This window comes from Tachypleus tridentatus, chromosome 13 (assembly GCF_004210375.1).
Source record: "Tachypleus tridentatus isolate NWPU-2018 chromosome 13, ASM421037v1, whole genome shotgun sequence".
NCBI lineage: Eukaryota > Metazoa > Arthropoda > Merostomata > Xiphosura > Limulidae > Tachypleus > Tachypleus tridentatus.
The window spans coordinates 220,634,687-220,649,683 of NC_134837.1; the positions used below are offsets into that span (position 1 = coordinate 220,634,687).

Here is a 14,997-nt window from a genome sequence, read left to right on the forward strand (position 1 = left end):
TTCTGTCCCTCTCGATCTTGCTCTCTGAAGGCCAGGAAATAGCTGATACTCGGAGCATTGCTGATACTCTAGGTGAAAGCTTTTGCCTGGTATCTAGCACTTCTGCTTCTTTCTCCACCTTCTTGGCCATCAAGACTCGGGCAGAGGGTTCACCTCTTTCCTTTCGAGCTGATTGTCTCTATGACTATAATTGTCCCTTTACACTGGTGGAACTCAAACTGGCCCTTCATCGATTTGGCAGTAAATCAATTGGACATGATGATATACACTGTGAAATGCTGCACCTTCTATCTTCTTCTTCTCTGGCTATTTTTCTGATTGTATTTAACTATATCTGGCAGGAGAATGTGTTCCTGATGCCTGGTGCCAGGCTATTGTTCTACCTTTCTCTAAGCCTGGGAAGGATCTCAAGATTCCTTCAAACTACTGTCCAGTTGCTTTGACAAGCTGTCTCTGTAAGACCTTAGAGAGGATGATTAATGCTCGTCTCATTTGGTTTCTCGAATCAAACATCCTCCTCTCACCCAATGTGGGTCAAATGTACAAGAGCACTGAACATCCTCCATGTCCTTTCTTCCACCACTTGGGGAGTGGATCGATGTTCTTTGCTGAAGATATATTGTGCTTTTATTTGATTGAAACTTGACTTTAAATCACTGTTTTATGGCTCTGCCAGGACCTTGGCCTTAAAGATTATGGACCCCATTCATCATCAAGGACTTCGGCTCTGCACTGGGGCTTTCTGCACATCCCCATTTCATAGCTTATTCATAGTCTTATGAACCTCCTTTGCACCTCCGTCATTTGCAATTGTCTTTACCGTATGCTTCAAAACTTTGTTCCTTACCAAAGCGTCTCACATTGAGTTGTGTTTTCCTTTCTCAGTGGGCTATACTTTTATCAGAACAGACAATCTGCCATTGCTCCTTTTGGCCTTTGCATCCAGGTTCAGTTGGGTGAATTTGCTGAGCATCTTTTGAACCATCCTTCCATTCCTGTTCATACAGATGGTTTGAAATCAGGTGACTGTGTGGGTTCTGTCATGGTGTGTGGTGGTTCAGTGGATGTTTGCAGAATCACTTCTACAACTTGTGTTCACTGCTGAACTGTATGCCATTTCTCTAGCCCTGGATCACATGAAAGCTAAGCAGTACTCAAACTGCACTATTTATACTGACTTAGTTCTGTACTGGTCCTGGAATTGCTTCGTGTTAGTTTATGCCTTGTTCTCGCTGATATTGAAAACAGACTGTCCCATTTCTCTTTAACATATACTTCTACCCAGTTTTTCTGGATACCGGGCCACGTTGGTATTCGCGGGAATGAGTTTCCTGACATTGCAGCTAAATCTATCTGCTCTGGCACTATCACTGCTGTGCCTGTTCCATACAAGGACTATGGTCCTGTATTCAAGGCTCGGCTCCTTGCAAGTTGGCAGTCAACATGGAGTGAGCAACGTGAAAATCCTATGTTGGACTTAGGCTGTCTTGCTTTTGTAAGGATCAGAAAGAGAAAGTTGTTCTAACTAGACTACCCATTGGTCACAGATTTTTAACTCATTGTTTTCTTTTATCTGGAACTGATGCACCAATGTGTTTTCTGTGTAACACTCAGGTTACAATAAGCCAGATTTTCCTGTCTTGCTGTTGTTATGACTCTCAACAATGGCACCATTCTGAACATATTCTGTCCCGAGGTTTATTCATAATGGAAGACAGTGTTATTTGGTGATGGTGACACTGTCCACCTTAGAAATGTTTTCAGTTTTTTAAAGGTCATTAATCTTTTTAATACTATTTAAGTTGTGTAATTTTTACATTAGATCTTTTAATAATCAAAGTCCATCTAGTTTGATTTGATATTAGAAATTGGCCATAACATTAAATAACTCGAAACCAGGACTGGAAAGGCCAACTTCAAATGACTAATGCTGCTGTTTGAACTACTCGTCAGTCATCCTAGTGAGTTATTATTATAATTTTGCTACTCATCTTTTAAAACCATTTTATTACTTTCCTTTTTGAAAATGGCCATAACATCAAATAACTCTGAACCAGGCCTGGAAAGGCCAGCTTCAGGTGACTGATGGTGATTTTTATACTTACCTGTTTGTCTTCCTGGCGAGTTATGATAATTACAGTTACGCTACAGAAAGTCCTTTACAACTTGAATTACTGTAGTTTCTTTTCAAACTTTGTTTTATTTTACCTTAATTTCCTTTTTTGAATTTTACTAAATTTACTTTTAACTTTACCAGATGTTTGGCACAGATAGTTTAGCTGCTTTGTGCTGTAAAATACCAAACCAACCAATTTATACAGATAAAAAATTGTAGATTTATTAACTGAGTATAAGAAGAGTTTATCCTATTAGAGAAGGAATACTAACTACAATTTCAAATTTACTAAGTATATCTGCATAAAATGTGGAAAGGTTTTAGTGAAATGTACAAGTCTGTTGCACATGCAGAATCAGATGTGTTACAAAAATATCTGTAATTGAGATGTGTTCATGGATTGACAAAATCAGACTGACTTGTACTTAGTGTAAGGTGTTCAGTGAATACTGAAAATACTTTTGTTCATCATACAGTATTCATATTGAATTTATACAACTTATAGAATCTCTGAAATGCATAGTGCATACAATAATATAAACACAAGTAGCTGTCTGTTATTGCAAGTAATTCCAATTAATTTAATGCTTAATGTATTGTATCTGACAATAATAGTACAAATTAAACTAATCATAGTTGTAGATTTTATATATCCATACAAGTTTTCACATATTGTTATAATTACATACTATTCTAATATTCAACACTATATGACATAAAGTGTTTTCTTCCAATATTATTTTCTTAAGTAGCTTTTCATATATGGCCAGGTGGGTTAAGGCATTTGACTAGTAACCTGAGGGTCATGGGTTAGAATCCCGGTCACACCAAACATGCTCGCCCTTTCAGCTGTGGGGCATTATAATGTGATGCTCAATCCTACTGTTCATTGGTAAAAGAGTAGCCCAAGAGTTGGTAGTGGATGGTGATGACTAGGTACTTTCTCTCTAGTCTTACACTGCTAAATTAGGGTAGGGATGGCTAGCTCAGATAGCCCTCGTGTAGCTTTGCACAAAATTGAAAAGCAAAAAAACAAGTTTTTCACATTTGTGATTAAGAGATGAATGAAGAAACAAGATAGTATATATTTTGTTTTAAAGTTCATAAAATGTTATTAATCCTGTATTAATTTATGTAGGTGTAACATGCATACCTACATACATATATTCATAATTTAAGTACAATTAATATTAACTATTTCAAAGATAAACAAGAGAATCTGATGGAAATTTAGAACATGCAAGAATAATTCTTAAATCTGGGAATTACTTTGTAGTTTACCTGAGTTTCTTAAAATGTTTCCATGTTAAATTTAAACTGCTTGAAACCTGAGGAAATTTTTCTTCTATAAAACATCAGACATTCTAGTCAGGTTTAGTAAGTGCAGTAAGATATAACACAATATTTGAATAGCTCAAATCCTTATTATGCAATTTTGTTTACTTTATTATGCATAAACAGCACATGTTAATAAAATAAAATATTGTTTATTGAGAATATAATATTTACAGATATAAACTTAATTTAACCCCACATTTTGTTAGTCTGATATAGGTAATAATTACACCATTTTGAATGACAAGGTTTTAGGTAGCCAATAAATCTGTGAATTTTTCCATGTTTATGATTTATAGTAAGATGTGACTACTGCAGTTATGAAATGATGGTAAGAAGATGCGACTACTGCAGTTGTGTAATTAAAGTATTAATGACAAGTTCAGTATCATATAAACTTGGTGCATGTATAAAATACAACTTGGTGCATGTATAAAATACAACTTGGTGCATGTATAAAATACAACTTGGTGCATGTATAAAATACAACTTGGTGCATGTATAAAATACAACTTGGTGCATGTATAAAATACAACTTGGTGCATGTATAAAATACAACTTGGTGCATGTATAAAATACAACTTGCATGTATAAAATACAACTTGTGCATGTATAAAATACAACTTAGTGCATGTATAAAATACAACTTGATGTATAAATACAACTTGGTGCATGTATAAAATACAACTTGGTGCATATATAAAATACAACTTCCTGATCAAGAATGCAACTCTGTTGAAAGTTTAAGATGAAATATTTAATGTTTTCCAAATTATTGTCTTACAGCAAAACAATTTATAAATTTCACAGTTTTAAAAAATGTTAAAGCCAAAACAACATTCTACTTAGTGAGCATATATGCAGGTTTGTTAATTATTTTCACTGGAAAACGAAAACCCAAGATTATCATTGACACCCAGTCAATCAGAAAGGATTAAAAAGGTAACATTGCACAAAAGTTATCTCTTCTGCTTTCCTAAAAAGAGTTATCACTTTAAATTTAGTAATGAAGTAAGAGTAACATAAGGTGAAAGTATTTAAAAGATTATATTGTTTTGTTCAGTAACAAAATGAGTAAGTACAGGCTGTGTTGTGTGGTTTAGACAATTAGATGAATATTTTAAGTTCTCTTTTAAAATTTCTTGTTAAGCATACAAGTGTTTTAGAAAATCATTTTAAATTTTGTAAATGTGAATGTTCAAAACATGATTAGTAGAAATAAATGTTTGAATAAGCAGCTTATGTCTCTGTGGCTGTATGTTTTTTTTTTTAGGTCGGCCAATTCAAAAATCTGACAACGCAAGAAATATAGGCCATGCTTCTAAAGTAAGTCATGTTCCCAGTAACAGATTTCAGCAAGGTGGATTTCATTCCACACACAATAAGAAGCCAACAGAAAAAGAGGATAGTTATGTAAATGGACGAGAAGGAGGAGACAGTCTTAAAAATTTTACAAACTATGGAATAACTGTCCCTTTTCTTTTTCCACCTCCTGACATACATCCTCCGAAGCCCAACTCTTTACCACTCTATACTCGAGCTGCAGCTACTCCACCACATCTTGGGGCAGGAACAATCATTATAGAGAACAGTCAGCTCAACAGAAATCCTTTGGCATTTCTCCCTTCAAATCCTCCTCATCGATCTCACAGTAGTACTCCTGAACGAAGTGTGAATCCTCCAGTTTCATTCTCTGGTGGTTTAGCTTTCTACCAGTTCCCTCTAATAACTTCTGGAGGTGCATCTCTTACTACAGCAACACGTAGTTTTGTTACTTATCTTGGCCATTCTACAGTTACTGTAACAACAGTAGGGAGTGGAAAATTTGTATCCAAAACTGTGGACACTGTTAATACCAAACAAGTGCCTGACCCTATGCCCAATGTCTATCATTACCCCCCTTGTGTGGTTCCAGCTCCAGGTGCAGCCGTCCAGTCAAACGGAGTAGTAATCTCAGCAACCAGTGCTGGTACCTCTACTGTGGCAAGTAGCACAGCTACAACTAGTCATAGCAATGCCTCAACATCCATCCACACTCCACCTCCTTCTAGTCTCCCATATAGTTATTTCCTTCCTCATTTCCTTCCTCAAGCTTTTCCATTTGTAGCAGCCCATAATAATACTCCTGCTAATGGATTTGTCTCACCAAATTTGCACGTTCCACCTCCTACTCCAAATTTTCCTTTTCACCTTCCAAATGGTTTAAATGCTGGAGTGTCACCTGATATGGTGTTCCCTCCTCAGGGCTTCCCTTTACCATCCCCATCAGGGCCACCACCCCCAACACCACCTGTTACTCCCTACCTTGGATATCTTGGGAATGGCTCTAGCTATCCTCACAATCACTCTGTACCTCTACCAGCACCCACTAAACCAGTGACTTGTTATAACTGTGGTGCTGTTGGCCACAGAGGAAATGAATGTAAAAGTGCCACCTTAGATGAAATGACAAAATCAGGTATGTAAAGAAATATGATAGCAAATCATGGTGTTTTTTATTTCATTACATTTTTATAAGAAACTGAGAAGTCTGTTATAGCTAAAGTATTTTTTCTTTTACATGTGTGCTCTTCAACAATCTTCAATTTAACATTATTTATAAAATAATTTGTCATGTGTCAAAATAAGAGGGCCAGTGATGTATTATATTTAATAGGAATAAGACTTTTCAAAAATAAGAAACAGCAAGGGTAACTTGAGAAAAGATGTTAATGTGCATTTTTCGATACCCCTGTAGATGGTGTTATATCTAAAATCTGTTAAGATATTGCATTACTTGTAATTCAGAAGTAAAGTTCTTAATGAATTATAAACATTAACTGGAATGCACATAAATCAGTCAAACTTCACATACACAAGTCCAGTTAGACAACTTTCAATCAGAAATCACTTTTTAATGCATCATAAGGTCAAGCATACTTCAAATGATTTATTGTGAAAACCAGCTTTTCCAAAAGAAAATCATTTATAGGTCAAATGATAAGTGAACTCCTTGTTATTTAGTTCTGAAATTAAAAGTTGTTTCTTTGTCATATTGTTAACGCTGAAAGATATAATTATATATGCTTTTTTTGTAATTAAGTATTGAATATGTATTTTGAATGGATGAATCTGGGAACTTATGAAAATGTTACTAATATCATTGTTTTACTTGCAGGTCATTTCAGACTTCATTTTGCACCATCTCCAAAAGCATCAGAATCAAATACATAGTAATGAATCAAGGTTAGAAGAAATGTATTTTTTAAAACTTTTCCAGTACTTGTTCAGTGATCAAGAACAAAGTTGTGTGAATACACTTTACTGTGAGGCAGAATGTAAAAAAACAAACAAACTTTTTTTTCACTGAACAGAGCTATTTCTATGCTTCTGGATTTTTTTTGTGTGTTTTGTTTTTAGCATGAAACCAGGCACTTCAAAAGTTTCAGTAGTATATACACACAGTTGGTGGGTAATACATTTATTCTTAAAATGATGCTTTTAGTATTCTGTCTAAAATTTTAAACTTTTTTTTGACACATTTCTTTACTGGAGTGGAAACTACTGATGAAGAAGGTGTTGATGACTTAGAATAGGATATCTTAACCCAACCTTAATTCATACATATCTTTTAAGTGTTTTGGTCAGTGTTATTGTTGCATAAAGATAATTTCTATCTCACCTTAATAACTGAAGTAAAGTAGTATTTACAAAAGTCTGAGCTAGTGCCTCATTTGGGTTGTACTTTAGTATTAATTGTATATAACTGTGTAGAACTTACTTTTAAGGCAGCTGTTATTTTTCTCAATACATGCACTTGTTATATATAGGAAAGATGAAATATATATTTTGAGTCAGCTATTAAAAATGTGGAAACAATGCAACTATGCAATCTTTGAGGGTTTTTTCTTTCTTTTTTTGATCCAAGGAATTTTTTTTCTCAATAATTTATAGTATCATTGGTAAACATTTTGAACTCTTAGTTATTAAAGGAACCATAAGAACTGATTTGAAACCCAAGAATTTTGCTGACTTAAAATTAAGATGCATATTTTATAATTGGAATTGTGGATTAGTGAGTTAACTTGAGGTTTTAAATAGTTGCATCTGTCCACTTCTAGTGCCTGGAGAAGTTGTTGATTTTCTTTTATTAACTGTAGAGGCCCTGATTTGTCGTTTCCATTTTATAAAACAACTTACACTAGTTTAGTGCTATATATATTGTGACTGTATGTATACATATGTATCATATCATTTATTATATCCATTACACAATGCTCTTTGCTTTTATATCATGTTGACCAGCTTGATGTCTGGTAGGTAGGAATTATAGGAGTCCCAATACTTTTAAATAGAGCATTTTGTTTTTCCTCTTATTTTAATTTGTAATAGATACTCTGTCCTATCATCATGCTTTGTATTATCTGTATTCATTCACATTTTGACACTTCAGACAGAATAAACATGGACTCAAGGGTGTGGGAAGCTGTACTTTGAACATTTCTAGTCATTTTAGTTCTTAACTAGTACATTAGAAATCTACTCTTTGTGTAGGTAAGCATGTGGACGATGGACATGTAGAACATTGGATAGTGTTGCATTTATAGTCTTTAAAAGTGTTTGAAACAGAAGTGATTGTATATGATGTTTTAACAGTGTTGAGTTATATGTAATGTAAGGTGATACGGTATTCATTGGAAAAATAAGAGCTTTTAGACTGAAATCCAAAATTCTGGTCATTCTTCTGTTGTAATTTTTATCATTTGAAGCATGTAATTGCTACAAGACATAAACAGTAAAGTACAAAAGTGGCACATCTTTTATGTACTCTGGTCTTTATGTTAAAAATAAAAAAGTGAAACGTTTGTGATTCTTATCCATAATAAAAGTAATCCTAAGTGAAGTGAAGAATATATTGTATATGATATAAAAAATATCTGACTGAAGTGTATTGTCCAAAAGATGACTGTCGTGTGTATAAGACATTATTTCCATGGTCTAAAGTAGGAAACAAACATTTCATATTTGTAGACTTTGTACATAAGTTGTATATACTTAAATACATATATAACTCTGTACATTTGATTAAAAAGAAAAGTCATTGAAATAATCACTAAATATTTGTCCGGAAACAGTTTGGTGACTTCGATTGTTGTATTAAAGAACTTGAAAGACAACTGTATGCACACTGCATACACATATTTAAAAACAAGTGTATTCATAGAGTAAATAAAAAAATAAAAATTAAAAAAAAAAATTTGACTCAGTCATGTAAATACATGGGAAGGTCTTGGTTAAACGTTTAAATGATTTAATTTATATGTACATAAAGTCACAAGGTTTTTCCACAGTACATGTGAGGAGATTGTCAATATTCATTGTTTTTTGCCAAATTTTATGAATCCAGTATATTTCTAGAATTAACACAATGTGAGACTTTGTAATTATTTTATGCATTAAATCTATGTACTGAGAGAAAAGAAATAAAGGTTATTACTGAAATTGTTTGGATTTTTTCAGTAGTTATAAGTGATTGCTAAACTAGACATACTGACTGTTTTTACACACAGTTTTGCACTTTTGCATTTTTTTTAAATAGATATATAATCAACAACTGCTAGACCATATTTTCAGTAAAGATAATGTCAGTCATCCTAGTTGAATCAAAATATTAAGATACCGTTTTCATTCTAGAAAATCAGAATATCTTAAGGACACTTATTCTGTATTATGTAACTGTACCAAACTATTGAAATTTATGCAAATAGGTATTATATATTGTTGGGATGATTTTTATCATTGAATGGAATATTTTCGATTTTTCTGTAATATGCAGTCAAATTCATTCTTAATAAAATAACATTTTACCTCTACCACAAGCTGTTGGAGAATAGGCCTAACGCACTGATAAAGCTAAGCGGTGTTAGTCTTGATGACCAGAAGCTCACTTGAAGTAAAACTGTACCTCAGAACAGCTGGTATGGGTAGTAACACTTTAATAAAGAAGAGAACAACGTTTCGACCTTCCTAGGTCATCTTCGTGGCAAAATACCATTTAGCAAAGGCTCCAGTAAGACAGCAGTGTGAGCTTTGGGATTTACAACGCTAAAATCAGGAGTTCAGTTCACCTCGATGGACACAGTAGATAGCCCGATGTGGCTTTGTGGCTTTGATATAACAAAACACACACACACACACACAACAATTTGTTAAAATATAAGCAACTAACTGCATTCATTCGACGGGAATCGAAGTTTAATGATGAATAACGGGAAGATTGCAACAACAACGAATGTTCAGTAACATTTAATTGTTGGACATTTCAGGATATACGTATTCCATCTTTAGCAAGCTATATTGAACAACGTACAGGGTGGCCCGTAAGTCTCTACCCATCCATATATCTTATGTATCGAGTGTATCTGTGTGCTGTCCCTCATTCTCGCTGCATAATATTATGCGACGCCATGTTCTGAGAGACATTTTCAAGTGTAAATGGGCTTACATCGGCCGTATTTCTCTGAAAAAAAAAATTATAATACATGCGTAATTGAATATAACATAATAACATGGATGGGTAGGTACTTACGGGCCACACTGTAGTGCAGACATATAAAGTTTAAACATTATAAAAGTAATTAAAATACAGCATGAAAGTATGAATTAACTTACGAGACAATCAAATAAACAGAGGATAGAATAATCCAATAATGTTGTACAGGTATTTAGAACAGACTTAAATATAGTGAAATTGTGTTATAATTTAAATGTTAGTTTATCTATTTTAAAGTAATTCCTTCTTTAATTAAAAGTTAAGGATTTGATGATCCAGACGAGATGACTGAAATTCGAAATCAAGAAGGGGTGGTTTGTGTTTTCACAATGTGAGTAAATTATGCAGTCAGGTGAATTTTTTCTTTTATCAGTTCTGCACATATTCGTAGGTATAATTGGTGTGTAGTTTTGTCAGTGTAAGTGGCATTACGTGTATTTATTTACGATCCTGGAACGCGTGGGAGTGGGTAATAGGTACTCAGATGGGAATAGATTTTGTACTTTGAATGGTGATTTAAAAATCATTTGTACCTTAACGTGGATAAAACGTTTTAATTATCCTTAAAGTTTGTGATTTCAGGATAAAACTTTGCATATCTATTTTTTTTTTTAAATCAATCTTACTGGATATATATATCAACGGTGTGTGCTTTTCTTGGGGGGGGGGTCGAATTTGCGAAAAAGGAACATTCATATTAGAGTTGTAATAAAATCCATGGGATAGCTGTGTTTTAAAACGTTCAGGAAGGTGGTGATTTCTGTATGAAGAGTGAGATAGTTCGAACAGATGATACATGTTCCACAGAGAAGGCACCGAATAAGGTTGTTTTTAAAGGAATTCGGAATAAAATTGTCAAATCGAATATGTAAGTGTATAATTTTTTTGCGATAAAAGAATGTAGTTATCTAATCTGTTGATTTGGATATCAATTTTCTATTAGCAAAGCCACATCGAGGGGAAGCGAACCCCTTATTTTAGAGTTGTTAATCCATAGATTTACCGCTGTACCAGCTGGGGACATAATTGAAAGGACGCATGCAAAATGTAATTTGGAGTTATCAGTTGTTGAGAGAAGTATACGACATTTGGAAAAGCTGTAAAGAAATAAGGAGGATATCCTGGTTGGTTTGGTGTTGAGTCTTGTTGGAGGTAATTTCTTGGCGAGGGTTGTTGTGGAGTGAAAATACGCATCGTCAACATACTTTCTTTATAATGAGGGTTTGTATTGAGGAACACTCGTAGTGACAAAGAAATGTGTTAGCATAAGTTGACCCTAAAGATGATCCTATTGCTACGCCATCTGTTTGGCCGTATAGCTGATCGTTGGAGATTGAAGTGGTTGTCTTTGAGTATCAGGTCATCCCATAAGTAATGTCAAAAAATTTAAAACAGAAAGCGCATCATCATTTCTCTCTTTGTAGAAGGCTTTAATGAGTAAAACATGTATTAGAATGTGTATAAAATTGTTCAGACAAATAAAAGAAACTAACCCAACTTCACTTTTCCAGATCATTAATCAAATAAACCTTTATGAAGATAGATGTATCTGAGAAGCGCATTACTCATATAACGCTTTATAAGTTTAAAAAAGTTAATTGTGCAGCAGAAACTACACGAAACATTCTAGGTGTTTATAGTGAGGAGTCTCTCAATGAAAAAATGTCGAATGTGGTTTCGTAAGTTCAGGTCGGGTGACTACAACTCAAGTGATGTGCCACGTTCAGGTCATCCTGTTGAGTTTAATTATGACTTGCTGCTGGCTGTACTTGATGAAGATTGTGCTGTAACAGTTGAAGAACTAGCACAGAAGCTTAATTCAGCCCATTCAACAGTTCACCGTCATCTGCAACTTGTAAAATGGGTCACCCGTGATTTGACAGGAGTCAACCTTAGAGCAAGAATGGACATTTGCATCGTGAACGTAATTAACCTATTTTGGACAGATTAGTGACTGGAGATGAAAAATGGATATTTTATAAAAATGTTGTTAAGCACCGCAGACAATGACTCTGTGCAGGTAAACTGGCTAAGGCACAGCCCGAAATAGACATACATCTTAGAAAAGTAATATTAAGTGTTTCGAGAGATGTTGTTGGTGTGATACCCTTGGAGTTGCTGCTATTCATTGCAACGATTGCATCAGACTTCTATTGTCAACAGTTAGAGTGCTTGAATGTTGCACTGAAAGAACAGAGGCCTGCTTTGATCAATCGCAAAGGTATTGTGTTACATCAGGATAATGCACAGCCCCATACAGCAAGGATCACATCTGCAAAGATTAAAAAACTAGACTGGGAAAAACCTTCCACATCCTCCTTATTCTCTAGACCTTACTCCATCTGATTATCATCTATTCCTAAGTTTGAAGAACTATCCTGATGGATAAAACCTTGGAACACATGAAGAAGTCAAAACTACCCTCTCTACAATCTTTTTCTCCAAACCCCAAGAATTTTATAACAGTGGCATTCATAAGATTGTGAACCGCTGGCAGGAAGTAATTAATAATATTGAAGCATACATTATTGATTAAATAGTATTATGAGCGTTTGAAATCAATTCTCTTTTTCTGAATCTAAAATCGGGCATTACTTAAGGGATGACCTGATATTTTTTAAAATTGTTGACGATTAAAATTTGTTTCATTTTATTTGTAGGGAAATTTTATTTAAGTGGAATGTTTATGAATAAAGATTCAATGTTGAAACTAGCAATATGCATTGATAAGTGTTATTAATTTTAGAAGCTTCTTGAGCACAGGAAAAGGAATCTTTAACTGTAAGTGTATAATTTTTTTGCGATAAAGAATGTAGTTATTTAATCTGTTGATTTGGATATCAAGAAAATTGAATTTACAGTTTTCTTCAGTTTCACAAGTGAAATTAATGTTAGAGTGTTTCCGAAAATAAAGATTTAGTAATAAAGCAAAAATTTTGTATTAAATTTGGTCTTAACCTCGAATTTCTGAGACTGTCCCCCAATGGCTCAGCGGTATGTCTGCGGACTTACAATGCTAAAAACCGCGTTTCGATACCCGTGGTGGGCAGAGCACAGATACCCCATTGTGTAGCTTTGTGCTTAATTCAAAATAACAACAACAACAATTTCTGAAACTAAATACATGAAAATACATTATACTGTGTCTTATTAGTAATGGAAAGATTACGAGGCTGTAAGAAAGCACCATTCTGAGTGGAAAAGAGAGTATTCTTGGTTGAGTAAGAATACTGATTGCAATAAGCAGACATATTGTAAAGTATGTAAGAAAAATCTGCGTCCCAGAAAGGCCATCTTAAAGACACATAGAGAAAAAAAAGAACATAAAGTTAGAAGTACCATTCTTTCCTCGTGCAGTACTATAAATTTTCCAAAGACAACATCAAAATCTTCTAAGGAACTTAAAAAATGTAAAATAGAACTCGTGGTTGCGGTGTTTTGTCACTGCTCTGTTAGTGGTATTGTTCACATTGGTGGTATCATCAAGAATCATGGTAAGGGAAGTTGCCTCTAAATTCTTTGATTGCGCCGAACTAATTGTTCAACGCTCATTCAAAACGTGATTACTTCTTGTTTAGAAAACGAAGTAATGAACAAAATGAGAAACAAGAAATACTGTTTGCTTCTTGATGAGTCTACTAACATTTATAGTGATAAAAACGTGCGTTTGTGCAAGATATTACGACGATGACTGTAGAACTGTGAAAACATCATTTTTGGGACTTGTTCCTGTCGTCGAAACAACTGGAGAAGTTCTTTACGAAGCACTGTTATCTTAGCTTGAGAAGAAAGTTGAATCTGTCTAATTGTATTGGTTTTGTCAGTGATGGAGCAAGAAACATGGCAGGAGAAAATAATTCATTGTGGTCGAGCCTTCGAGATGCGTCACTAGATTACGTTAAAATATACCATGCACCTGCCACAGTCTTCATTCAGAAGAGCTTTCTGAGGATCGCAGATTTGAATCCCCGTCGCACCAAAAATGCTCGCCCTTTCAGCCGTGGGGGCGTTATAATGTAACGGTCAATCTCACTATTCGTTGGGAAAAGAGTAGCCCAAGAATTGGTGGTGAGTGGTGATGTCTAGTTGCTTTCCCTCTAGTCTTACACTACTAAATTACGGACGGCTAGCGCAAATAGCCCTCGAGTAGCTTTGCGCGAAATTCAAAGCCAAACAAACAGAAGAGCTTTGAAAAACTGCTTTCAAACTTAGGTTTTCTTTTGAATAAAATTCCTACATGGTTCAGGAAAAGTATCCTTAGGCGTTCAATATTTAAAGACATATTCGAAATTATGAATGCAGGCGATGAAAGGGTTGGTGTGCCATTACCTTTTCAAAAAAAAATGTCAACTACAAGATAACTAGTGTGAGGCAAGGTTAGGTCAAACATTTTGTTAACCTGGGAAGAAATGAAGGCGTACTTTACATCCACAAGCCAGTATGGAACACAGGACGCGCGTTACAAAGCGCGTTTGATTGCGGACATGCTAGCAGATGATGCCAACTATCCCAATTTTGTTTTTGCGCTTTCACTCGTTTCTGAGTTTGAACAAGTAAACGCACTTTTTCAGGCATCAAATGTCAATCCTGAAAAGCTAATAAATGATTTGGGCGTTCTCTACAGATCTCTTCACAGCAAGGTGTATGGTGTGAACGGAATACAGCTGCCTATGTCAAAAGTTCAGTTTGGTGCAAAATTTGATTCTGAGTACAAAGGTGTAACACGAATTCCAAAGATCACATTCGATTTCTCAAGGAGAAATGCCGTGAAATAATTATAGAACTGGTGGTTCAAGTTGAAAGAAGACTGCCCCCACACTGGCAGTTATTCGCTGGACTGAAAGGATTGGCATCTAGTATTGTTCTTTCTCAAACAGACCGACTATCTTTCAGGGAACTTCCATTTCAGAATCTTCTACAAAAAGCAACAGATGCGTGTGACAGCCAATACAGCAAAATTTTGCGTCATCCTTGGAATGAAGAAACCAGTGTGTTTAAAGATGGCGCAATTCCC

The 14,997-nt window shown here is 34.7% G+C and overlaps 1 protein-coding gene across 1 annotated transcript in view; it reads left to right on the forward strand.

Annotated features, from left to right (window-relative positions):
- Positions 1–8,932, forward strand: part of LOC143240679 (uncharacterized) — a 46,855-nt gene extending 37,923 nt beyond the window's left edge. The window contains exons 11-12 of the mRNA XM_076483505.1: positions 4,725–5,909; positions 6,609–8,932. Of these exons, the coding sequence (XP_076339620.1) occupies positions 4,725–5,909; positions 6,609–6,664 (1,241 nt within the window). The 3' untranslated portion in view covers positions 6,665–8,932. The remainder of the gene's footprint in view (positions 1–4,724; positions 5,910–6,608) is intronic.
- The last annotated feature ends 6,065 nt before the right edge of the window (positions 8,933–14,997 follow it).